The 26,591-nt window shown below is 44.2% G+C and overlaps 1 protein-coding gene across 3 annotated transcripts; it reads right to left on the reverse strand.

The window, feature by feature from the left end:
- Positions 1–8,549: 8,549 nt before the first annotated feature.
- Positions 8,550–26,070, reverse strand: pdgfab (platelet-derived growth factor alpha polypeptide b). 3 transcript variants are annotated; one of them, XR_003219612.1, is made up of 7 exons: positions 25,368–26,070; positions 24,250–24,346; positions 20,497–20,640; positions 19,131–19,318; positions 11,267–11,393; positions 10,568–10,695; positions 8,550–9,854 (listed from the first exon to the last, which is right to left on the reverse strand). XR_003219612.1 is itself a non-coding variant. In XM_003450054.5 (6 exons), exons 1-6 carry the CDS (start codon positions 25,425–25,427, stop codon positions 9,841–9,843), a joined length of 633 nt encoding a protein of 210 aa, XP_003450102.2. In that variant the 5' UTR covers positions 25,428–26,054; the 3' UTR covers positions 8,550–9,840. The 3 variants fall into 3 exon arrangements, 1 of the variants encoding a protein (XP_003450102.2); XR_266539.4 differs by having other exon boundaries at positions 19,131–19,321; positions 25,368–26,063; XM_003450054.5 differs by lacking the exon at positions 10,568–10,695 and having other exon boundaries at positions 19,131–19,321; positions 25,368–26,054.
- Between the last annotated feature and the right edge of the window lie 521 nt (positions 26,071–26,591).

The raw sequence follows: 26,591 nt of genomic DNA on the forward strand, positions 1-26,591 counted from the left end.
TGTTGCTTCACTTTATTGTGTCCCCAAAAACACTTCCAATTGGTTTCATGTGATTTTTCTGCTTCCTTTATATTTTCTTCAACTTCCACTGTGTGTTTTTTTTCTTTTTGCTGGTGTTTTCTTAAGTTGCAGTCCATTTGACCGTAGGAAAGTGATGAATTCAAAGTTTTAAAAAGTAAAAGAAATATCTATAAATATATTCAGTTTTTATATATAAAACATGAATGTAGTAGTAGAGCTGGGCGATAAAACGATAACGATATGTATTGCGAAATAACTTTTTCTCGATAGAAAAATTAAACTATTGCAATAGGCCTCATCTCTCTTGTCCTCTTTAAAAAAAAAAAAAAGAACAGCCAATCCAAATTAAGTAGCGCAGAGCCGAACCAATCACAGCCGCGGCGTCACATCACGTGACTTGTTACGTACAGCACAAGCACCAAGGCGCACATGTGTATTTGTTTTTGCAGCCGTGCAGCCCGGGTAATGAAGGAAAGGAGTTTGCCGACTAGAGCGTGAGCGAAGGTTATCGAAGAAAAAACAGATGATGGTTCCAATGCTGGAGAGCTTGTCGAACGGAAGGGCCACAGAAGTTCCGTAGTGTGAAGGTATTTCGGCTATTTCAAGTCTGACAAAAAACAAGAGTAGCGCGCACTGTAAATTGTGCCGAAAGCAAGTCTGGAAATACAATGAACCGGTGCATGCTCAATCTCTGACTGAAAGCACTAATTCGTCATTCGGCTTTTGTCAGACTAAAGTAACTGTTAAAACTGTTTGAAAAGCTAAGCTATACAACAAGGAGAGATTGAGAATTTCCTTTTAGTTCTCAGTTTATTTGATATTGACAAAAGTTAGTCAATTTTGTCTGTTCTTCTGTAAAACAAACTAAGATTTATTTTTAGAGTTAATATTTTGTTTCTAAGTGGAATTGACAATTTAGTGGTCTGTTTTGTTTGTTCTATTTTGAAACTTAAACGCTTTAGCGGCTGCCTTTTGTGTAGTTTGCAATATTTGCCTTTATTTATCTGAAACTGAAGTCTCATGTTCCTTAAGTACATCTACCCTGTTGAACTTATTATGGGAAATAAATATTTTAATTAAAACAAGCTGCTAATTATTTCACCTTTTACTTGTGAGCAACGGCACATTTAAATCTTATAAATATAGTTATTTGGCTTATATCGTGATATATATCGTTATCGCCTGAAATGAAAAAAACATATCGTGATATGAAAAAATCTTATATCGCCCAGCTCTATGTAGTAGTTGTAGTACTAGGTGTACCATAGCGTCAATAATGGCTGTCTCTTTCGGGGATTCAGTCAGTTGTGTGCTGTCTTTAGTGATAGCTGTTTCCTAGAAGGAATTCAGCTGAGTAAGTCCAAATTTTGTGGTTAAGATTAAGGACAGAGATCCTTTGCTTCTCAATGTTTTGGTCGCAGCAGACAGCTAGTTTTAGAAGGGGGGGAAAAGCCCATCATAGTTTATTGGCTCAGACCCAAGCCAAATTACCGAGTGCAGAACGCAGCAGTCACAGCAACTGCTCAAAAACCTAAAATGAAGTGAATATTGGCCAGACATGATCTCTGTTATGTCCTACTCTGTGTTTTGCATCCTGCCTCAGTGCTGCAGCTTGCATTTAATTGATGTTATAAGCGACACCTGCAAGGACAAGACAAAATATAAAATGCGTGTTCATCTTCACGTGAGCGCCAGGTGCGTCTGCCACCTGCCAGCTGGTGTGAACAGTGGGAGGTCTGTTGTGATGCTCTCATCACACCCTCATCAGAGAGTTAGGAGGGTGGCTCCTCCTTCAGCCTTCAGCCCCACAATCTGTATGTAAACTGCATGAGCACACATACCAAAGTCCAGAGTCCTACATTAATGTTGAACAGAGCTTTTTCTTTTCTTTGCATCAGCACAACAAATTCATTGTGTGTGTGTGTGTGTGTGTGTGTGCCTCCGCAGTCTATTGACAATAGTTTTCCTTTAGAGAAAAGAGAGCCCTGTGTGTGTGCATGTGTGGACTATAACAAGTGTAAACTCAGCACACTGATCAAACTCCTAAAATATTAGATTTATGTGCCAAAAAAGTTGAGCATCTTTCATTAAGAGGCATAGGCTGTGAGCTATCAAATGTCATTTAGTCAGCATCCTAATGAAGTTTGCTCTCGGCATACAAGGCCTTCCTTGGTTTAAAATATGAAGGGAAAAGAACACCGTGAACTTCATCATGTCAATAAAGACAAAAATCTCTGAGAGGAAAAACTGAAAGAAGCCAGGTTCATCTGAGTCCACTACTCCCCTAATGGTGGTTAGATCAAAGAAAATGCTGATAATGGTTACACCGCAGTTAATAACACTGCCGGCCCAAGAATGTTGGCTGGGCCGGCTACTCCCGACCTCACACATATAATTGTGCACACACAAACGTGCGTGCAAACACACACGCGCGCACCGAGTCCTCATTCCTCAATAGCAGTGACACATTCCAAGCTTTCTTCCTCTCTTCCCACAAAACCAAACACTGCTCTCTCCTTCTTTCTAATTGTAGACTTTTGATTTATTTGATGTGCAAAGGGAAACTGGCTTTCCTAGCTGCGCTCCCATCGGAAAACGTGCATGCTCACACACTCGACCTCTCTCACAAACACATATACAGTAGAATCAGTGACTCCAGGCATCTTCCTTTGTAATTACAACACATGCAAACTTCCGCTCCCATTAGGGCCTGACTTATCTCCCTCTGGAGACCTCTATACTCTCAGGAGGACCTCTGCTATGGCCTCATTTACTCCCTGCTTCTCTTGCTTCTTCCCTTCCTCCGTTTAACAAGACCTGAAGCAGACCCTGCCAGGTTCACTTCTGTAAGATAGTGTTAAGAAAACAAGTTGCATGTTAACCGATAAGACTGTGAAGATATCCAGGCTTTTCATTCAACCTCAGCTTAAGCAGTTAAAAGAGTTACAGGTCTATCTAGTCAGAGGAAGAGAAAGTAAATCAGTGTCCCTAACTTCACACCTTTCATGTTTGTGTCTTTTGGTTCTTTTGGCATTTGGCAGAATTGTGATTACTTCAAAACAAGCTACTTCAAAACTTTGAGAGGGGTCCTGTTTCAGCAGTTTCCAACTGAGTGACCATGCGAGCTATGGTCCACCTCCAGTTTATCAGCACCATCAGTCAGCCACACTCTCTCCCTTTGGGGGAGTTAGAATACCACGATCCGGTTTCAGAGTCCTTCAGAAGCTGCTTACACCTCCAAAGACTTTTCCTTTGCTGTAGCCCAGACAGTGAGAGTCTGACAAAGCATTTTAGCAAAGGGGAAGTATAAAGGTAAGAAGATGGGTGTAGGAAAGAAGGATTCTCTGCAACCATCTTCTTTGTGAGTTTTCTGCTTGGCTGGGATCAGTATACTCTCAGCTTTAACATCATTCTGGGTTCGCTGCTGTCAGTGTTGTGTTAGCATGTCTAACAGTTGTTTCTGCTGTTCGCACTTTACCATCAGGCTCCTATCCTTTCATGCAATAATAAAATGGCCTTGAATAATCAGACCCCATCTTATCTTAAGGACCTCGTAATACCATATCACCCCAATAGAGCACTTTGCTCCCAGACTGCTGGTTCCTACAGTATTTAAAGGCATACAGCCTTCAGCTTTTAGGATCCTTTTCTGTGGAACCAGCTCCCAGGATTCGGGAGACAGACACCATCTCTCTCTTCCTTTTTGATAAAGTTCATAGTTAGAGCTGGACAAAGTGACCCTGAACCTTCCCTGAGTTACGCTGCAATAGGTCTAGGCTTCCCATAATGCACTGAGTCATAGGCAAGTTAGACCCTTTTGGGGGTGCTTAAACATCCCATAAATTTCATCATAGTACCCCTAAAAATAACAGTATTAATAGTAGTTGAAATAATAACGTCTTCAGCAGCATGGCATGTCATTAATCGCCTAAATGAGACTTGTGTTGCTGCGGCAGAAAGAAGATAAAGAGGCAATTTCAGGACACAAATCAGATTTAAAACAAACTTCAAATGAAACATAGCAAACGTGCAAACTGTTCTGATAATGCGGAGACGTCGCTGTGGCTCGCAAAGTGTCTGCTTATTTTTATTTGTTCTCTAAATAGCGTCAAAAACATTAGCTAATGTGGCTTAAATCACTAGAGATTATCAGCTAATTTTAGCTTTCTGAGCCATTAGTCTGCTGGTATAGTTGCCAGCAAAAGAGTTGCTTTTTATTTCAGTTTGTTAAAGATTTCTATTTCTATTCTGGTCGAATTGGGCTTCAGTGTTTGTTAACAGTACAGCTCCAGTTAAAGGTGACAGGAAGTCAGAAGGGTGTTACCTGTCAAGAGTCCAGCAGCAGTCTGTATTAATTTAGAATATTGCGCTTAATTGATATGGATCAGTTTATGCCTTATATTGGTTTGTAAAGTCTGTTTTACTGTTACATCTAACTTTTGGGTGACTTGGTGTTATATCAAAAATGCACTGAATGCGTTGAAAGTGTTGAATCTCCATACTAAAGGGAGGGTTTGCATGAATTAATAAACTTTAATGTAAAAGCAGCTCTCTTACCAGTTCGCTTCCTTTCAAGGTGTATGGAGTGGCAGTGGGATTTTCCACTTTCTTTATTCAATAATGCTACTTTAAGTGCTTAATGATTTGGTGGGCTGGCTCCATGCGGTTAAGAGACTGAAAAATGCTGTGCATGTTTTTACTTTCTCCTCACAACTTGTTCTTTACTTTGAAAAATGCTGGCCAACATGACTGAGCCTTCGACTTCAGGACTGATGACCTGAAACTGCTGTATTATATTGGAATCTGTGATTATTATTCTTAGACACTGCAATAGGTCAATCAACTATTTAAGTTGCTTTGAAGGTAACATTCTACAGAAATGTGAAAAAAGCTGACTAAATTTGAAAGTACTTTCAAATGGGATGGCTGTAGCTCGGGAGGTAGAACAGGTCATCTGATCGGAAGGTTAGTGTTTCAATTCCTGGCTCCTCCAGTCTGCATACCAAGTATCCTTGGGCAAGATACTAACCCCAAGTTGCTCTCCAGTGAATCTATCGGTGTATGCATGTGTATGCACTAAAAGCTTAGATGAAAGTGTGAATGTGGAATGTTGTCACTTTGAGAGTAGAAAAGCGCTATATAAGAATCAGTCCATTTACCATATTCCATTAATATTAACTGTAAGGGAAATAATATTAATCTCTGGCTCTCTTCCATAGTATGTCTTTTGTCCTCCCAGCACCCCCAACTAGACCCAGCAGATGACTGCCCCTACCTGAGCCTGGCTCTGCCAGAGGTTTATTCCTGTTATAAGGGAGTTTTTCCTTCCTACTGTCGCCAAGTGCTTGCTCAAAAAAGGGTCTTTTGATTGTTGTGGTTTTCTCTCTATTATTGTGGGGGTCTTTACCTTACAGTATAAAGAACCCTCAGGGAACTGTTCAGGGCACTGAAATGAGTTGAATAAAAATAAAAGTGATGTTCATATATCAAAGATGTTTACAAGAAATGTGACGATAAATATTTTAAACAACCCCTAAAACAATTTGTAAAAACAGATCATATCAGAAGGAAAGAGAAGAAAGAAGGCCCATGATGTTTATGCACTGCATTGCCTCTCCCGTGTTGCTGATAAATCATTACCTGTCTGAGGTAAGCAGTGTGTGCATGAGAGAAAGGTTTCTGAGGGACTGTCACCCAGGGGTGAAACCAGAGCACAGAACGCTTGAAGCGCAAGGCGACCACTGCCACCTCAACCGCCCTTCTCCTGAATCACCCCTTGCTGCCCTAATCCAGTGTTTACATTCAACGCTGGGCAGTAATGATAGCCATGAGACCATGGACCACACCACGTCCTCATACACCCTCCTTTCTTCAACCACCCCCGCCACCTTCCACCGCTAACCCAAAGCTGTTTTCACAGGAGCCAAATACCTTAAATACATAATTAGCAGGGTCATTTGTGCAAAGGGGGCCCCAGTGAGGGCATGAGCGTGTCCATGTAAGTTTGTGGGGGGGCAAAGGGAGGGTAAGGAGTGTAGGAGGGGGAGGATATGAAGACGTGAGAGAGTGGCGCACAACAAAGGCGGGCATTCATGGCCGTGGCCCTGGACAAACTTTGGCTGTCGCCATCTTCAAAGCCCACCTCTGCCTTTCCTCAAAACCCAGAGGCCACAGGTTGGGGCTTGGAGAAGAAACATAACAGGGCTAGGATGAGGGGAAAAGGAAAGGGGAGGATGGAGGAGGGAAGAGAGTAATGAAGCAAAAGTTAAACAATCTGTAATCTGTTAAGGAAAAAAGCAAAAGCTAATTCCTGGAGGAGGTTATTGTGTCTATTAGATTTAGTCGAGGATGCGTTGAATCCAGGGTAGCAAAAACTTTACCAAAAATGGTTCCTGTGAAAGGTGGCATTTATTTACAGTAAACACAACAAAGGGAAAGCCGTGAAAGCTTCACAATTCATCAATAACAGCATCCTCATATGACCCCCGACCCCTAAACTCTGACCCTGCGTGTAGTCGAATGACACTTTGCTCTCTACGAGGGCTGAAATTCCAGTGGAGCATGTTTCACACTGAGACACCTCCTTTGCATTGTTTTAGTACATATACAATCACACTCATTTTGCCAGGCTCGCTCTCTCAAACACTTGCACACACTCACAGACATAAAGCCCATTCATCAGCCCCCTGCTCACCTTATCTACCCCCATATGCCCCTCTGGTATTACTTATAAAAGCATGTCCACTTAAGTGTCGCCCCGTCTGCCCGTTCATGCTGTGGTGCCGATTACCCCCATCCTGAGCCCACCTAACCCCCTCTTTTCATCCTTTTTTTCCACCCCGTCCCATTGCACTCTTACTCCTCAGGGTTTTCCCACTCCTCCTTCTTTTCTCAGCATGACATATTGTTTTCTTTGCCTTGCATGGTGACTACACTGCACACGCTATTCTAAATCCTTACTTCGGCCCTCCCCTCATTTTTGTGAATAAAGCCGTGCATGTCAGGTTAAAAACAATAAAATCAATCAAACCTCTGCTCCTCCTTTTATCTTTGCTTTATTGACTTTATCCCCTATTCTACGGGGTAGCCGAGCTGCTGTCTCTCTGATCCTGTGTCTCTTTCATGTTGTGCCTTTCTTTATCTCACTCCCCTCCTGAGGTAATAAGCAGGGTATATGGCTGGGAAGTGCAAAGCAGAGGGGCTTTCATGTCCCTTAGCCCGGGGATTAGGGTGAGCTGCTCAGGGGAAAAGTAATAAAGCCCCCCAGAACCTACCGTCTGCTACCGGTGGATCCTGGAATAAAACCCGGCTCCTGCTCGGCCTGCAAGCAGGTAAAAGCTCACATTTCCTGTAACAACACCACCCTCACATCAAGCTTATGTTATGCCAACTACAGCAGCACCAACATAAGAACACTTCACTCTTCTGAGCTTGCATAATCTGTACATACTTTTACTGCCTTCACATAGCAAGAAAGTGCATGCTTCACTTTCCTTACCCTTCATGTCCATTTGATTGTCTTTACAGGGTCTACATTCATCCTAAAAACTCATCGTTGAGACACAAGGTGCAATTAACAGGACTCAACATCCAGTGAAGAATTTCATGAGCAGAAATATATTTATTGTTAATAACATAAATATATAAATTATGATTATTGCTATGTTTATCCAATGAAAGCTCAAAAGAAAAGTAATAAAAGGCTTAGCAATAGCATAATAGCATTGTGGTGGACTGCAATCGAATAGCTCTATGCATGGTCCCTGATTCACTGAGAACACTATCTTACATTGATGCAACTGTGACTGAGAATACCGGTGAAACATCAGCCTTACAAAATATAGCACCAGTCAACAGGTGCACTGTGTGTGTGTGTGATATGTAGCCCACAGTTCAGCAGTAGCTGATACAGCCTTGTTTCAGTCAAGCTCTCCTCAATTTGCTTTTCATTGCACTGTGACTCACTCTCATGCCTTTGTCTGCTAGAAGAATCCCAGTCATACTTCCGTATTTCGACACAGGCTGGAAAAGGGACGTTGTTTTTGTGCCATGTAAGCCCCAGGCCTTGTCACACATTCATCACTGTCATAGGAACTGGTAAGGAAGTAATTGTTTGTTCCTTTGGCGCACGAGTTCAGGCTAGCACCGCGCTGTTTTCAAGCCACCTCAGATCATTTGTCCTGACGGAGGAGAGCTGCATAAAGTGTGAGTGCCTTCACAGGGGTGGAGTAATCTGAGATCTGTTCTCTTGTCAACAGAGGAGTAAAGCCTGACCAAACAAGGAGCCCATTCATGCACTTGTCGATTTGCTTTGTACGCTCATTCAGTCTTTAAGATGGACTTTGCTCTTCAAAGGCACAACATGTGTGCTTATGTAGCAGACCGGGCGGGTATCTTCCTTATCAGCGCCGGACTGAAATGGGTGAAGAAGAAAAAAAAATAGCCTCTCGTAGCAGAGAAATTGTGCATAAGCACGCACACGCGCGCGCACACACACACACACACACACACACAGCCTATGTATTTGCTCTAGTTTAGACATCCAAGTGCACTTTTTGTGCACTTATGTGATTGGCAGACACTCTAAATTTGCTGAATGCATGTTTGTGGTAAATATTGCCTAAAGGATAGGGCAGGGCGTGTCACTGCTGTAGCATATGCCACAGTATGCCACACCACACACACATGCACACACACATATACACTGGAACTGCCACATCTGGGCTGTTTTATCCCCATCTTTTATCCTGTTCACAGCTATGCTGCATTCACACACACAGGCTAACAAGCACTAGCCTACTTTCACCCCTGACCTCATTTTTTGCATCCCCCCCCGCGCCCAGATCGATTAAATATAGACATTCAAGAACAACAAAAAGAAAACAATTTCTGCTTGGATATAAGTATGCATAATATATTTCATAACAAAAATAAAGCATCTTCCTGTACTGACTCTCAAAACTCCTCCTCACACACATATATCCAAACCATATACAAGACTGGACATCAATCAGATATACTGTAATATAATAAGAAACATGGCTGACAAGAAGACAAAATTACACTGAGATTGTGATACTGATGGTTACAAAGAACCAGACCTATTGCAAAAACATGATGAAACATCTTTTGTTTTTTCTTTCATAATGGAAAGCAAACATCCACACGTATAAATAGCTTGTAAGAAGAACGACTACTTTCTTTTCAAATTGAACTGTACATAGCAGGTGGGCAAAGTCACAACCAGAGGTCTCGGAGCACACATCTGTCAACTCAAAGTGTTTGATGCTCCATAAAGAGTCTCTTCCATTCCATCATTTTTTCCTATATCTCTCTGTCTTTTTTCCTGTGAATGCAAGACTCATTTAAGCAGGTCAGAGTACTTGTGTTAAGTCGGAGCGCCTGATTCTCATCGAGGTGTGGTCCAACTGTTCAACAGCTGTTTAACTGTCGCTCAGTCAAAATGTCCAACGTCGATCGATCCCTTTCATCGTCTCCCTTTGGCCTTTTTCCTGGCCTGCCCGAGATCCGCAGCATCCTCTCTTTTCTTCTTAATCAGCCATTTAGGTAAGTAGCTTACCGCAAAGAAAGTCACCGGCTGTTTTCTTTTTCAAAAGCACCTTTGGTATCTCAGTTGTTTTTATCTGCTGTCTCTTTTTCAGTCTGACATCTTTACAGAAAAGTTTGGGGTTTATTTTGTTTTGTTTTTTTTAAACGAAGGTTGCACGGCAGCGGGGAAGAGGACAGAGCAGGTGTCATTTTTGGAGGCCTCCTCTTTTTGGGCACCTCCCACGCTGAAGTCCCTTGTTCTGATTGGTCTCACCTCACATCCACTGTGGGAGAGAGACAGAGAGAGAGAGAGGAAGGGTGAGATTAGAATCACAGGTTTACAAAAACAATGCATGTTTGTTTTTTGTTTGTTTTTTTTAAAATCACAAAAAAGATATCCAACTAGATTACTGGATTTAGAGCCCAATTTCACCAGTTTGTTCATGCATTTCAAACACAGTTCAAACAAGATCTGCAGTGTTCTGAATCATCTTTCTCCATATTTCAAAGACAGCGCTCAGACCAGACATCATCATGTCCAGTCAAAATACAGCGTGTGTGTTATTTTGTTTATGTTTGGTGTTTTTGCTTGTGTGTGTGGCTGAAGTAAAGGACAGAATGAGGAAAATCGCAAATACTGGTCTCTTATTTTTTTTAGAGGGTGATGACAATATGATAAGGTGAAAGACAGTAAAAGAAAACTCAGAGGAGTGATTTCTAGAAAGTGAAACAAAACAAACAGTTGCTTTATTGTACAATGAAAAGAGATCATGCAAGCACAAAACACAGCAGATAAAAGCAGTGTGCATGCTCAGCGGGCCACAAGCTCAACATGCAGCATTGAGGACAGCACGGAGGATGACACTCCTTAGTTCCTCCTCTTTTCACACTGATTGGATGTGATGTTATTGGGTGATTGGCAGGGCCCTTTCTTTGCACCTGATTGGGCCAGTGCAGTGCCGAAAGGTGATTAAAGGCTGCAGTTCTTAAGTCCTACCTGTGCGCTTCACAGCTCTCCAGTGGACTTTGGGTAATGAGTGCAACTTTTTTTTTAAGTCACCAATAATCCCTTGGTGCGTCTTAGCTTTTTAGGTTTCCTTTTTTTACCTTTGGCCCTACGGTGGCCTGAAAACACAAAAGTCAGGGAGGGTGGATAGGAAGGAGGGTTACAAGCGAGAAGCAGGGGTTTATAATACAGAAAGAGCCACAACAGCCCGGGGACAGAAGCAGAGAGTGCAAAGATATAACACACTATAAATTCTTGAGATGCCTTATCAGCACACATTACAGCGCTTATCTGCTCCCAAGGAGAAAAGAGGCCTCAGATCAAGGCACTTGCGGGTTACCTGCTGTCATGCCAAGCAGCCCTTTGGACACCCTCCCTTAACACACAAGTACACATACACGCATATATACACACGCACACATCCTCATCTTACAAGGCACGAGCATTCAAGCTTTACAGTTTTGCAATAGTGAGCCGCTTCATGGGTTTGTTTGGGGCAATCACAGAAAAAAAAAAAAAAAAAAAAAAAAAGGTCAACCAGTGCAAAGCCATGGAGACAAACGGAGAGAAGACCATCAGACCGATATGAGGAAGACGGGAAAGTAGAATGTACGATGAGGAAGAGGGGTCGGTTTCTGCAATCAAACTCAGCTTCTAAGTGCTTTTTTTTGCAATGAAAGCTTTATTTACCCGTTTCTGGATCTGAGGGCTCTACCGCGTGATGATGTGATGTGCATACACACTCCAGGTGGTCTTCTAACCGCACAAAGACTTCTTTCAACTTGGGTCTCCTCCTCACGTACTCCACCTTGGCTACCTGAAGGGAGGAAGAGGGAAAAGGTTAGCTACAGACCCTGCTCCAGCAACATCATTACTCTTCTGTGTGCGTCAGAGAATGCAGACACTCATTGCCCATCCGCTAATATCAAGAGGCGTAGCTCTGTGACTGACGACACTGACGACACATCCATAAATCGATTCACAGAAAGACAAAAAAAAAAAAAAAAAGGAAAAAAAAACAAAACATTGCCTTGGTGTGTTTGAAGTGTGACAGCAGCATTACCCTGAGGATGATTCATTGAGTTCCACTTGTCGTGTGCTCTTATAGACTCTTGATCAGGTGTGTAAAAGAGTGGAGTGTATGACCTTGTCCAAGCAAGCTCAAACAAGGAGGAAAGGGATGGAGGGTGGTGGTGGTGGGGGGAGAGCATTGTACGCCCTCAGGCACAGGAAGGAGTTTACTCTGGTAGAAGAGAAGAAGCTAGGAGCATCCACATCTAGACAGACACACGCCTAAAGTCATTCACCTTGTCATAACACGTTTGGAGGCATTTCTTTGTGGGTTAGGGAAAGTGTTGCTTAGCATGCATTAAAGAAATACTAGGTGTAATCTAAGCAGAAAAAGCAAACCTTCCCATCAAGCAAACACAAGAAGCAATGCAGGAATTCCAAAGCAGGTAACGCCCACTTACTTTAAGCCTTAGACCTCTATTTCTCACCCAACTGCCAGCAACAAAAACAGCCGCTTGTCGGCGGTTCATGAAGACGCTGTATTGATTAAAGCTTAAATGAAAGCTGAACGGAAAGGGTTGTGTTTAGATTACGATGATCTTATTGTGTAACTCAGGGGAGGTGGCTGCATGCTTTTTCATTCTCTGATCTGAGTGCCAAGGGCAGAAAAACATCCACCATCCACTGCCGAGGGGCCCGGGGGCCACATGGAAACAATATCCTCAGCTTCAACCATCTTAGTTGCTGCACGAGAAGGGATATTGGGCGAAATCTCCCAGCACTCTCAAGTGATATGAACAACACAGTTTTTCAGTCAGCACAGGGATCATGTGCACGCAGACAGGGCGCAAAACCAGCGAGTGGCTTTTCTGACTCTTTTCTTACCCACGGTGGCGTACTGCCAAGGCTGCCTGTCGGTGTCGAGTTAGTCATGCAGACTAATAAACATACAAGTCCCTGTATGATAAAACAGAGTATAATGGTGACATTCACACAGAGAGGAGAGCTTTATGTTGGTGCTACAACTGTGGCTCAAAGTCGAGGGTCGTCAGGTGAGGCTAAAACTGAGGCAGAAAGAAGTGAAAGACGAGGAGCTTCACCAGCCACTCCTGTGCAACAGTTTCTTACGAGTGAAGAAAGGGAGTGAAAGGAGGGCAAGCGAGCACAGGAGGTATGCAGTGAGCAAACAACGGACAATGGCGTCTGGGCTAGTGGCGGTGGCGTATTTTCTATCATCAGGCCCTGAGAAGGAGAGCAGGTGAAAGGCAGAGAGAAGAGAAGAACTTGGAGTAAAAAAAGTGAACCATCGCTCTCGTGTGTGCGTGTGTGTGAAAGCAGAGGGGGTCATTTAAGGCAGTGAGACGGACGGCTCGCTGTGATCATGACTCGCATGAGATGACATTCATGCGTTAACTATTAACGCTTAGATCCTGGGTTACCCACTGAGAAAAAAAAGTTTACTACACTAACACCGACGAGACAGACAGCTAGAGAAGTTATCAAGGCTTATTGTTATCTACCAAAAGTGAAGCAGCATCGCCGTTTCCCAGAAAACTTGCTAATATTTAATCAGATTATCTAACTGAAAAACAGGGAGTTACGGGGAATGTCGGAATACTTCAGAAGAAGTCTGCAGGAAGCAAAAAAAAAAAAAAAAAAAAAAGAGAAACCGCCGCATCTGAAATTTACTGCTGATCCTAGTAACTAACACACACAAACACTTCTGCCTAAACAAACAGCTATAGACTGAAGGATAAAGCAATGGGCCCAGCAGTAAGCTTGTCTCCTTGCCCCTCGCACAGCAGGGTTAAAAGCACTCCCTGCAGGAGTTGGTATACACACACACCCAAACTTTTTTTTAAATCTAAATGAGTTTCTGTGCTACAGTTTGCTTCAAAGTGCATGTGCTCTGACCAGTTAGTTGACGCTTTCTCTTTCAATTTCTGCCTCGCTTCCTGTTTCCTATGTTATGGGGAACCGTTAATGCTGTCGTGGAAGGAACCATTGTTCCTTTTTTTCTTAACTATTTTTTTTCCACTTTGCTTTCATATTTACTTCTGTCATATTTTTTTAAGCACTTCTTAACCTTCATACAAAGATCACCGGCTTCCTATCTGGCACAGAATCAATCACTTTCCAAATAAAACATACATCAGAAAGAGACCCCCATGCTATGACAAGGGGCCCCACGCTCTCTTTGTATAAATCAAGCTCCTCTAAACTCCCTGGAAAGCCGGGGCCCTGAGAAAAAGTCCCCTGAGTGGCTGTGGAATGATATCCGATGCGGAGGGTTGGGGTGAGGCCGGGGGCACTGGGAAGTGCACCCCCATGGTTTGTCCCCAGTGTCTCCGCAGCCTTACTTGTGAATGCAGTCGTCCCAGTCGAGTTAATTGGGAATTCCCTGAGTGCACGGCGCTGATGAGAGCATGATGGAAAGGAAAGTTTCACTCCGGCCTTCCAAGGAAAACACAGCGAGGATGTAGATGTGCACCGCAGGCCATCATGAACTGGAACAGCGACAGAATTGAGCAAAAATAAATAAAAATGTATGTGTGCTCTTGGAGAATGGAGGGTGGAAAGAGGCAGGATTGGGTGGCAATTCATCTGTCAAGACGGAAATTAGGCAAGAGTGGCCTGACAAAAAGGAACCTTTGTTGGTGCCACAACTGTGAGGCTTCTTGTACCTACAACTTTGTGTCTGTCTGTGTCCTGAGATCAAACAGAAAGGAAAAAAACCCAGAAGACAAGTATGAAAACTGAACTTTAGACAAAGACAGCCAAGATAATCTGCTGCTGCTCACACACACACACAAACTTTGGATAATGGGTGAAAGAGGTTATCACAGGCCGTGTGTGAAGAAGAGAGGAAGCAAGGAGGGCATTTATCACATCTCTCGCAGGTCTGCAACACCCTTCAGGGTACACCACTGTCTCGTAGCCACACACACGCAAACATACGTCTCCAGATGTGAACATCTATCTTCCCCTGACCGCATCACGTACCTCTCCTGCACAACTATCATGCAATATCAAATATCAAAGAATCTGAAGATGTGTATAATCTTTGTTTTTGGGGGGTTGTTTGGGTTTGTTTTTTTGTTTTTTTTAAGTGAACAGCAGAACAGAGTTAGAGACATTACTGAGAGGAGAAAACGAGGTTTTAATGAGAGAGAGCAAAAGAGATAAAGTAAATGGCAGAGGGGTCAAATTAGAGAGCGGGGATGGCTCGGATTCAGGAAAGAGACAGAAAGAGCAAGGAGGGAGTGAACAACTATTTGACTGAACAGACAATCAGACTCCAAGACTGAAAAGGAAAGGGGTGGTGGGGGGGCAGTTCTGTATTGAGAGGAGATGTGGAGGGGGAGGATGAAGTCTGTAGGGAAGAGCAAAGGAGGGGAGGATTGAAGAAAAATACAGAAATGAAGTAAAATGTGATTAAAATATGGTTTTTCCTGTTCGGACTGATGCATTCCAGCCGGTGCAGCAGAAGCCAAACTTTCCATCTTCGAGCTTCGTGAGGACACTCCCATTGGTCTGTCACGACCTGCCCCGCAACCCCCGCCATGTACACCACAAACACGCTTGTGCGCACACAAACTCTCTCACCCTTCCTTTGTCTAGCTGAGCTAAGTGAATCAAAGGGAAAATAATTCACAGCTGCAGAAGACTTCAAAACCAGGAGGCCCCTCGTTCTCCATCTGCACCCCTAGCCTTCAAATGATCATAAATCATTCTCACTGTATCACCGTCACGACGCCTTTTATTTATGAAACACCCCGTAAGTCAGGGTCCCACACAACCGTGGGGCTAGAGCTACTGCTTTACCCCCAAACCAAACACCCGGATGTGACCCACTGTTGCTGAGGTAACTGTCAGTACGTATGTTGTGTGTTTGTGCGTAAAGGTCGGGGTCGGGGCCGCCGCAGCGAGATGTGTGGACCCCCACACTCAGCACTGTGGCTATATCCGCCTGGCCTCTGTCAGCCTCCACTTTGATCCAGTAGCCATCAACACTTCATTACTCTTCAGCCCGTCTTCCTCTTTGCTGCTGCTTTGCCCAAACGGCCTTGTCCCTACTCTGCGGTCAGGGAGTTTACATCGCTTAGCATGGAGTGCTCACTCTATTCTCACACACACACGTATTATTCTTGGGTTTACACAGATGTGCTGATGACCCTCGTCAACCTCTGCAAAATACTTGTACCTGTGCGTCAAAGGTGACTGAAAGCCTCGAGCTACTGAATCAAACCGAGACTGAGTTGAACTGAATTGAATTAACAGTTTATTGGATGAAGGCACTATTTTCTATAGTGGGATTTAAAAATGTGCCAGGACATGTATATACAGCACCACTTTTTCTGTTTCACAACTCACAATTTCCTGCTGTGCATGCATTAAAAATCTACAACTTCTGATTTGCTTGTTTAAGAAAAAGTTTGTTTTTTTTAAGGAAAAAAAAGCATATAGCCTTAAGAGCTGATGAGTGACAGGTTGAATGACAGCTCTGTTCTTTGCCTCCGCTGCGGCCTGTTTGCAGTCGTATTTGTGCACGTATGTACACACAAACACAGACGCGCAAAAGAATTTAAAAGCGCACGTCTTTCCACCTCGTATGCAATTTGTATCCCTTTTCCTGTCGAATCCCGCCTCCTTCAAAATCACCTGTTGCTTTATGAGTGAGTGCGTCTGCAGACACTCTGAGCCAAAAGCGCTGAGAAAACCATCAGAAATACCGGACACAGCTGCAGCCGTCAGCCAGCAGAGACAGACAAGCACAAAGAGGAGGATGAACTGAGGGAATACAGGAGAGAGGAAAGGAAGACAAAAATAGAAACTTGGAAGTGTTTTGTGCCAGCGATAAATAAATTTGGGCATGTTTATATTTTGAGCTATCCGTGCCATGTCAAGATTATAACAAGTCTAAGAACTCTGTGGCACAAAATCAGCAGCATGCTGGCCAAGATGTTTCTTGGCAGCCTTCTGCTGATAAAACACCACAAAGAAAAGACAAATGAGAACTCTGACTAGAAAAGAAATGCGAGAGCCAAGATGCCGGGATAAAGGGAGTGATTATGGTGTCATTGAAAGTGCAAAAGGAGGCGGGGTGCAGGAGTAGGTAAAGGAATGCCGGGATGTAAATACATGAAAACATATAATAACATTAGCTCATTAGAAACTGTTTACCTCCCTCTGTTTCTCTTTCTGTTTCTCTTTCCACCTTCCTCACTTGATCTCTTTTACAGACACTGAACCATCTCTAAAAGCCTGCCACGTCGCTTATCTTTACACCTCTCGCTTTTACTGTGTTCTCTTCCATGCCAAGGCATGCAGACAACACAAAAACAAGTGTGTAAACGAAATTGACACGTACAAGGTCCCAGAGGCTGACTTATCTCGATGAAGGAGCAAAGTACAAAATGCAAAAGAGTGAGTGAAGGGGCAAAACCAAGAAAAAAGAAAAGAAAAGATGAATTTAGGATATGGGCCCCGTTCCCACCCTCAGGCTAGTCCTATTTAAAGTCGGCTCTTTTCTTTTTTCTTTTTTTTATTACCCCATCACAGGACAGGGCAGGGCAGGCTGCTACAGAATGGGGCCTGCACAGACCTGCTTGTTTCTTTTGGGTCCACAGCATGAAAAAGGAATAAGGGAAAGAAAGAGAAAAGGGGGAAAAAAATAAATAAAGGTGCATTTGGACAAACGCAAAGTGTCATAAGATGGAAAGAAACACAGCAAATGTGTTCTTTTCCCATCCTTGCTTCGCAGGAAAAAGAAAAAAAAAAAAAAAAAAAAAACAAGCCGGGCCAAGGGTAGACGAACAACATTTTTTAGTTTTCTAATAAATGAAGGCAGACACACAAATTGAACCCCTATTCAGACCGAGGACAGAAAAAAAAAAAAAAAAAAAAAAAAAAAAAAATTGGCATGAGACAATGTTCCTCACACACAATGCGATGAATGTCTCCTGACCGGAGCCCTGACGGATGACCTTTACAGGGATACGACGCTTCTCAGCCGCCCTCCATCACCAGAGGCTGGAACCACATGGAAAAACTGACCCCCTTGAAACCCGTTCCACCATGCCTGAAGGTCCCTCAAGTCAGTGAGCTCATTTTGCCCTTTGTGTCAAGATGGGGTGGGGCGGAGTGGGGGTGGGGGGGTTGACAAAGTTGCATGGATCACTGCATTCCAGGAATAGCTGAATCAAGCCTTATAGTGTCTTCCATGCTGTTGTCAGCCTCTCTCCATCCCTCATCGCTGTGATCACAGACAGTGCTCCTATTGAGGTCTGGCAGACAGAGAGACAGATGAGCTTGCATGCAGACAGACAGACACACAGAGCTGTGCTGTACATCAGAGCTCCACTCTCCTTCCACGCTATGAGTCAGCAGGTCTTACCATAAACTCTGTGCCCTGGGTGCAATGGCTTCTGCCCTACAGTGACCATCTTGTCAGTGTTGCCTCACCATCTCTGCACCAGAAGTATACAAGGAGATCCTCCTATTAATACTGAAATCTCCATGGCCTGTGCCAGGGTGCCAAAGGGGAAAGAGGGGGCAAGCCCAAGATTGATATTTGTTTTATTACCTATTCCTCTGCTGGTCTATCAACGCGGCATCTTTAAAGTCCTGCAAGAGGACCAGGAGACAAAGCAATGTACCAGCGAGGGCAGCTGGGCAAGATCAGAATCAGAGAAGAAACAATAGAGCGCGAAGATGAGTGTGCAGTCAGACTGTTCCAGGCTACCCTGTTTATTCCCTGGTTGTCTCTTACTTACAGAACAGACCACATAATTCCCATACCTCCAAACAGAGCCATGCTCAGGCTAACAGGCTGAAGTGTAAATACGTCAGAAATACATCTCCCGCTCCGGCCGCTGAGTGTCTCCTCTGATCCTGAACAGGACATGTTTTCAAGCAACCATTGCCAAAGAGTCTCTGAGAACAGTGCAACCCCCTCTCTCTTTGTCACCCTGTCTTCTCTGGGCTTACTGCTTCCCGAAAGGTCCAAACAGAGAAGACAGGAGAGGTGTACCTGTGCAATAGTGAGAGACAGATACTTTCTAGATACAAGACTCCATCTCTGTCTCTTAGCCTGTCTTACATCTGCCAGGAGCATCCCTCTTGGGTCATTCCTTCAACAGATGCCATGGTTCCAAGTGCCAACAGCCCCATTTCCTCCTCTTCCTTCCTCCCACCGTCCTGGCACAGCCAACCCAGGGCCTCTCACCAAACATGAGAAGAGGGGGTGGTGATCAATAAAAAATGAAGGATAGAGGGGAGGAATGGAAGCAGCAGGTTCGGTTAGGTGGCCAATTCTGGAACCGTGAGGAGGAGGGTTGCAAAGAAAATAGGGAGTAAAGTGTGGAACAAGTATCCAGAAAAACATATTAGCCCAACTTTGCCTCCCTGTTTTACTTACCTGCAGAGAGGAAAAGTGGTGATTTGGATGTGGAAGCGAGTGTGTTTGCACTGAGCGGGTGACTGGGTTTAATATGATGCAGTCATGGATTTACGCAAACAACCTATGCTGTAGGCGTCTTACCTTAACGGTGCGGTGGTGTTTGCGGGAAGGGTGACAGCGCATGTTGCTGGTGTTGCAGCAGCCCGTGCAGCGCTTCACCTCCACACAAGGCGGCCATATCAGGAAGTTGGCAGACGTGGGATCCACCTGGCTCCTGGGGATCTCGTAGATCACCGTCCGTGTCTTGCACACTGCTGGGACTGCCTCCTCTACTGTAACAGAGACGGGGGAGAGAGGGAAAGTCGAGTTAATGACTTTGGTCTGCGCCGGCATTAGTTATCATCTTTTCCATCTCGATGTACTGTTGTAATCTGTCCTGTTCGCTCACAGCTGCTTCATGCATTCTTTCGCTGCTCGTTATTTGATGAGTCATTTGATGTGGGAGCTGTTTGTCTAGGCTAAGATCACACCCAACCCCATTTAAGGCTGTTAAGAAGACAAGCTATCCAAAAAAAAGCTGATCTCATATCAGCTAAGAAGCTTAGGACTCGGTGAGACATTAAAAGAGTACTCCTTTGTTCAGGGACCCCAGTGGAGTTAATGCAGCGTGACAAGGCCAGAAACCCTTACGTGCACCGGTGGGAAATCTAATAATGGCCTTTGACCCCGCTGGCTGTAATGAAGACTTTAAGTATTCATAGCAGATTTAATGCGCCGAGAGGCACTTAAACCTAAAGATTTGATAGAGTGTGTACAGTAAGATGCCATTATGTCGTAAAGATGATATGTGCATCATGTGTAGACAGCTGCCAAAATGGTATACAGTATGTTACACTTATGATATATATGAAATACAACCAACCGCATTATCCTGTGTGGCTTTAAATGCTGTGCCACTTAGGGTAGAGCGTCTTAATGCACACGCATCACACATTACACGGTGTTCTACACGCCTCTATCAGATATCGTACCGCGTGGCGTTTTATGAAGAAATCTGACTGAGAGCCCAGACGAGCTGCAACTTGAGCCCTGAATGCCTGGAATTTCCACGCTCAAGGATATATTTCTCTCCTGACGCGCGTGCCTTAGATCTGTGAGCCTCCGGCCAATTACAAGGCTTCGTGTCAGACGGCCTCGTCAACCTCGCGCACCAGTCTCGTTTCTCATGATTCCTTGATTGCAGTAAATACCGGGTAGACGTCTTCATTAGGGTTCCCTTTTATCCACAAAAAGGCAGCATAAAAGCCACTAACCATTAGCTTTGTTTGAAATTAGTGTAAAGTGATCGGTTTCATCTCCTGGGAACTCGTGTCGGGGGTGATATTTAAGACGCGGGTTATTTTTAGGGCGTCTTTACACTTTAATCTTATGTGCCAAAGTGTGATGGTGTTAAAAGTAATCATGATGCAACCTCTGAGTTGAGCATGTTGTATTCTGTCGGCCTTACCAATGCTCCTCTTGCGTCGGCTGTGCAGCTGGGAGCTCTTCAGGTCACCGTAGTAACCATAATGATGAGAGGAGTTCTTGTGGTGGTTTGGGTGCTTGTGGTGCTTTTGGTGCTTGGGCTCCTCGATAACATCGTTTCCCGTACCTCAACAAAACAGAAGGCCGCCATGTTAATAATGTCACAAAGAGAAAAAAAAAAGAAAAACACAACACACACAAAGCTTATTCAGCCAATAAACCAGCTATGAGTTGCAGCTTAACAATGCTGAATGGCAGCGATGGGTGGCTTGGTAGACCTCAGGAAAAGCTGGCATGTGATCGGCCGTTGATGTTTTTATATACCCGATCCACAACAAATTGTGCGTCGGTTAGTCACACAACCATAATAAGATGGTAACTTCTGACTGGTTTCTCAGGGCCTATAGTTCCCTTCAACATGCCGGTGGGCAGGAGGGCAGAGTGACTGCTGATGAGGTCACAAACTGAGGTAAACAGTCCAGAGGACACAGGGTGCAGGCAGGAGGCCCGTTTTTACACACAGCTCTGCATAATTGTAAAGCTCTGTGTGTCAGCCTCACTCACTCATTTGGCAGGAACTTTCCACGCACGAATGAAGTAGCTAGACGCAGGTGAGTCAGCACGCTCCCTCAAAAACAACCAGCTTTCACAGACACACGCGGGGGGGACTAAAGTGGTCATTTGACAGGTGGTACTCAGCCACCATTATTCCTGCCCTAATTAGCGGTTTGGTGTCTCTCATTTGCCTGAAAATGTTTGCTTTTTCAATCATTTAGTGGCTTGGAAAAGTACATGTTTTGTTACGCTAACTCCTCAAAGTTCTCTAACCTCAGGTCAGTGTAGCCAGTTTTTTTTTTTTTCTCCACATTCATGGTCATCTGATAAAGCTTGCTTGTTTTGGTCCCCACCCAGGATATAAGGTGCACTGCAGAAAAGTACCAGAGCAGCAATAAAATGATAACACTTCCCTGCAGGATACTGCCCTTTCTAAGAGAGCAGAGTCTGAGAGTGTTTGCTAAGTGGGTGGGTCCTACCTGTCTGTAGGCAAGGCACAACTTCGCCTAGCTAACACACTCCTATGCATGTACACTTAACAGAAAAACATAGCGACAGTTACACAAACTCCTCTTATTATTCAGCGTGGCAGCCTAAAACCCAATGTACACCGGCACAACAAAGCTTACCCACAAGCAAACACATTCCACCCCCTGATCTGCTTTGTGATCTGACCAGAGTCATCTAAAGGGATTTCCTCTATCTCTACAAAGTCCCCCTTCAGGATTGGTTGTTTATTTGCTTCTTGATGCCGTCTTTTTCCACATTTGTCAACTTTCAGTCCCAGTGTAGTCTCTTTAGTGAGTAGTCAAAGGAACTTGTCGTGCGCTCAGTCAGACAGGGAGTGAGTGCACAACACCTACCTACCTCTGACTGGACGTCTACCTAACAATCTTTATAAAAGGTGACTCAGGCTGTGCTCAGTTGACCCCTGTCCTCAATTTAGGAGTGAAGAAGAATGTGACACTGTTGGCCACCCAGATTTTCAAAATCTGATGTGGAAAAGGGAGATGTGACAGACTAAGTCTCCCCGCCCCTCATTTTCAGCATCACTGGGTAATCTTTCCTGCTTAATGGAAAAACAGAAAAACAGGGAAATATAAGGACAGGCAGAATGAGAAAGGAGTCAGCACCAGGGGAGTGAGGGGTTTTCTCCACTGCTGAGTCCAGGTGGCTAAGAAGCAACAGCACCCCCAGAATGTTGTCAAACTGAGACAAGAGAAAAGAAATCATGCAGGAGACAATCTCATGCCATGAAGGCAAATTACTCCCTCCTTTTACCCCTCCTCCACTCCTTTGTCCCTCTGCTTATTTAAATAGCTCACGTTCTACTGACTTGTCGCAATAAGTGACCCCCATAATTCTCTCTCTGCGCTGTTCTCCCTTGATTTGTTATTTGAGAGCATCTACATGGTTGAGTTGACAAAGCATTCGTTTAGGTCACAAGGGCAGCATGTCCCCTCTGTGGGTGCGAGAGCAGGTAGAAAGTACACAAACGTTGTTTTTGCAGATTTGCGGGTAGTCCTGGTGTACAGGACGTAAACTCTGTCAGCTTTTCAGAAACAAAGCGGGTTGCACAACTACTGCAGTCTTTCTGCAGAAAGCGGGAATACAACCTCCGGATTCCTCCTGCTCCCTCCTCCACCTCTGCCCCATGCTAAGAGTCAGGTTCCCTTTTCTGTCAAAGTTCTTCAGTGAAAGAGATAAGAGCAGGCAGGCAGGGGGCCACCTCAGGAGAGAAGAGAGGAGCAGAGAGGAGAGAAGCACCTCAGGGGCCAGACGGCCATCTGTAGGCTCCAACAGGGTCATCTCATCTGTCAGTCAGAGCTAAAGACACCATCCTCCCGAAAGCAAATGCAGGCCGGGATGAGCAAAGCAGCACTAAATGAAACATTCATCCTGACAGGCAGATTTATTTTAACTCTTGATATTTACAATGCAGTTCCTTGTTGAAATATTCCAGGTGCAATGTGTTGCATACCCTTTCAGATGCTTTTCTTTCTCCCTCCCTGTTTAATATACTACAACATTTGCTATATATTGCAACAAAAGCTCTGAAAATATCCCTCTGGCTGGCGTCAAAAGTCTTTTAATGGGCTGACCAGGGCAGCCAAGTGGGCCTTTGGACAGATTTATGTCCTCGTAACAATAATCAGCCTACTACTGTTACCCTGAAAAACATTACTCTGTTTGAAGAAAGACGTTTTAATTCAATTATAAACACCTCTCCTCATGCTAGAGGCACTCGGGGAATCTATTCTGGGCTCGGCATAAAGAGGAGTGATCACTGTTGTGCAGTACAGGCTGGTGATTGTGAACTGATAACATACTAATGATGTGGGAACTATTAGTCCTAATTAACATGTTCTTCAACAAGGCAAATGCATGCTCACACAGAAGAATACTTGAGCAAACGTCCGGTCCCAGCGCTGCTCTGCTGAGTATAAGGTTTGGGGTTGCTAATGAGCTATGACTGGTGAGGCAGCTTACATCATTTGGGACTGTTAAAGCAAATTTTGTAATTGCCTGTGTCCATCAACTAATCTCCATGGGTGAGACAGTTTCACCCGGTAAGTTAATCGCAGAGGGTCCAGGATGACCTGGTCTCAGCTTACGTGGCAGCACAAAAAAAAAGAAAAAGACATGCCTGCCAGCGAACATCCAACCTTTGTCACACGTGCACAGTAAATGCACCTGTTGCAGTTTTATCGTGCTTGGCAGACCCCCACTGGTACACAGATCCCTCAACAATTTCCTGCACATGGTTATGTTTTTGAAGATTCATTTCTGGAGTGCAATGATTTCCCGCCTGAATGGAGCCGGCAAAAATGTGCCAACACATTCCATTTACCTGTTTGTTTATGTAATTCACTAAATCTGGAATTGATTAAATGTTGATACCAGCATACTGTCAGTGGCTTCTGGACTTAAGTTCTTTCTTAAACATCGCCATAGCCATTCAACTACAGGCTTCACAGTAATAGCCCATAGAAACTAAGTGAAGTATGAAAGAAACATAACCTATCTTTGATAAATCCATGTGTTGATTTACAAAGAAAAATATATATCAGATGCTAATAAAAGGCTATTCATGATGTAATGTCACATCTGAATATCAGTGCGTCAGGATTCTTAATGTAATTCATATGTATGATTCAAAGCATCAAGAAGCAGAATTTACCTCTCCAGTCGATATCCAGTAGCCGCTGGAGGTCGCTGATGCTGTGGATTTCGCTGTGGGACAGTCGGTCTATCAGCTCTTGGGGAAACTCCACTTCCTTTGGGGTGGGCGCGGGTCGAGGGTGGAGGAGGAGGAGGAGGAGGAGAACGGTCGGGGCAAAGAAATCAAACGACAAATGAAGGTTAGAAATGTGTGATGGACAGCTTTACAACTGTGTGCCAACAAGCAAGCAGATTTGTCTCATTGCCACACATCACCTCATCCGCGGAGGAAAAAGCGGTCCCTTAAGAAATTCTGCACTTTAGGTAGTTCTCGTTAATTTGGCACCCAGATAACTATAGAATAAACACTTTTATCATTAAACTTTAAAATGTGCGTTAAAAAAAAAAAAAGGATTTCCATTGCCTGTCAGCATTTTTAAAAATAGCTGTCTTGCGATAAGAGTTGCTTGTAATATCATAAACAATACCCTCTCCGCACTCTGCACTTGTTGCGGACCTGCAGGCACCTCAAGCTGAGGAAACCGTGCGACCCGCACAGGAGCAGGGGCTAAAAATATCAGCCGGAGCGGTTCCCATGATCGCGCTCAGCCCAACCAAAACGTTTGCCCAGTTGACTCAAGCTACGAACAGATTTGGCACATAAGCCAAAAATAACTGAGATATGCATCCAAGTGCAGACGTGATGTTTGTTCAAAAGCGCACAGTCACTGATACGCTGTTGTCCAGAAAAAATGAAAGCACATTCACACTAATGTTTAAAATCACAGCCTACACCACCATGTTTTTTTTAAATACACAGTTTAAATCGGTTATAAGTGAGTTAAAATTTAAAAAAAAAAAAATTACAATAAAAACTGTCTTACATAACGCCATCTGTGTGTATCCGTGCCTAAAATGGCTTAAATCAAATCTCAGAGCTCTTACTTTTGTGGTTTTCTTTATCTGGACATTAAAGCTGTGCTGCTGAATGTGTGGCTCTTGTGAGAATGCGCGCTCTTTGGGACCTTTGCACCCTCACAAGAATAAAAACCCCACACCACCAAGTATGACACGGGGGCCAAAGACACCGTCTGTCTGACCCCACCGTGCCTCCACCAAGTTAACTGGTAACTTTACCTCAGCAGTGGCCAGCAGGTACGTCGTCCACAGCAGGATGTAGGAAAGTGTGGCTCTCATTTCCCTTTAATTTAGAATTTACTCGAATCTCAGAAAAAGTGCGAACGTGTAGGAGCCCCAGAGTCGCTCCTGGCCCCAGAGAATCCACAACCATCCCCTCTGGGAGAGAAACCCAGAGTGTCAGGCAGCTCAGCGTGCTCAGTCAAGACACCGCGCTGCACTTGCTTGAAGCTGTGAGAGGCTGGAAGTTGATTCTTGTTATTCACAGTGGATCGCGTCCTCCCGAACACACTCTGCTGCTGCGACTCGACATAGCTCCTCAAACGCAAGTGAGACAATCCCAAGAGACAAGCAGAACGCGCATTGCCCTTCACTTTCTTAAAAGAAACTACAGGCTTCAAACTTGAACCCAGTTTAATATATATATTTGAAAAAAATACAATAAACCCGGCTACTTTAAAGAAAATGTCACATAGGATTCAATAGCACGACTAATTTGCTGACTTTTTTTTTAGTATTTAATAGTCCTACATGAATATATAATCCAAACGAGGAGAAAATCACAGGGGGGAACGTTGTCCGTGCTGTGCTATCCAGAGCCTGTCTTGCAGCAGTCTGCGCAGTTCCTTGGCTGCGTGGGACTCTGGAGTGAATGGTGTCAGAGCGACTCTGAGGCTCTGGATATAGAGAGCAGCTCCGTGCCCGTTGCGCCTCCCCCCTTCCTTTGGTGATCGTGCATCTATTCAGTGAAGGGAAGCTGGTTGGCTGCTTAGATGACTTAAGACTCAAGAGCACATCCCCACCCCCTCAGTCCATATGTATGTGTGTGTGTGTGTGTGTGTGTGTCCTTCAGCAGAGAGCCCATTCAGAAATTCAGGATGTAATCGATATTGATTATCAGTGATTAGAAAAGGAGGATGCAGGATGGAGATACTGAATAGATACTGTTCTCATTAAATCATCTGACGGAATAAACATGAAAACAAATGATCAGGGGAAGTTATAAATTGAATTTATCATATATCCCTCAGGATGTTTGTGATTTTCAGGGCGTAATTTAATTTGGACAAAACTGGGGGGGGGGTAAAAATGATTATGATCATTACGGCAGTGATGGTGGTGACTCAGCCCGCCTCACTCTGAATTTGAGTTTAAGGCAGGAAAAACAAATATTCAATGTTCAGCAATTTTATCAAAAGACAGCAAAATCCTAACGGTGATAGC

Source organism: Oreochromis niloticus, linkage group LG4, assembly GCF_001858045.2.
Source record: "Oreochromis niloticus isolate F11D_XX linkage group LG4, O_niloticus_UMD_NMBU, whole genome shotgun sequence".
NCBI classification, from domain to species: domain Eukaryota; kingdom Metazoa; phylum Chordata; class Actinopteri; order Cichliformes; family Cichlidae; genus Oreochromis; species Oreochromis niloticus.

Bases quoted from the DNA above. Each gene is read 5' to 3' on its own strand.
- pdgfab (XM_003450054.5), bottom strand. From the start codon at position 25,427: ATGAGAGCCACACTTTCCTACATCCTGCTGTGGACGACGTACCTGCTG. The intron at 24,347-25,367 runs GTAAAGTTACCA...CCCACCCCAAAG, and splicing joins ACCTGCTGGCCACTGCTGAG to GAAGTGGAGTTTCCCCAAGA. The intron at 11,394-19,130 runs GTAAGACGCCTA...TCCTCCCTTCAG, and splicing joins AACACCACCGCACCGTTAAG to GTAGCCAAGGTGGAGTACGT.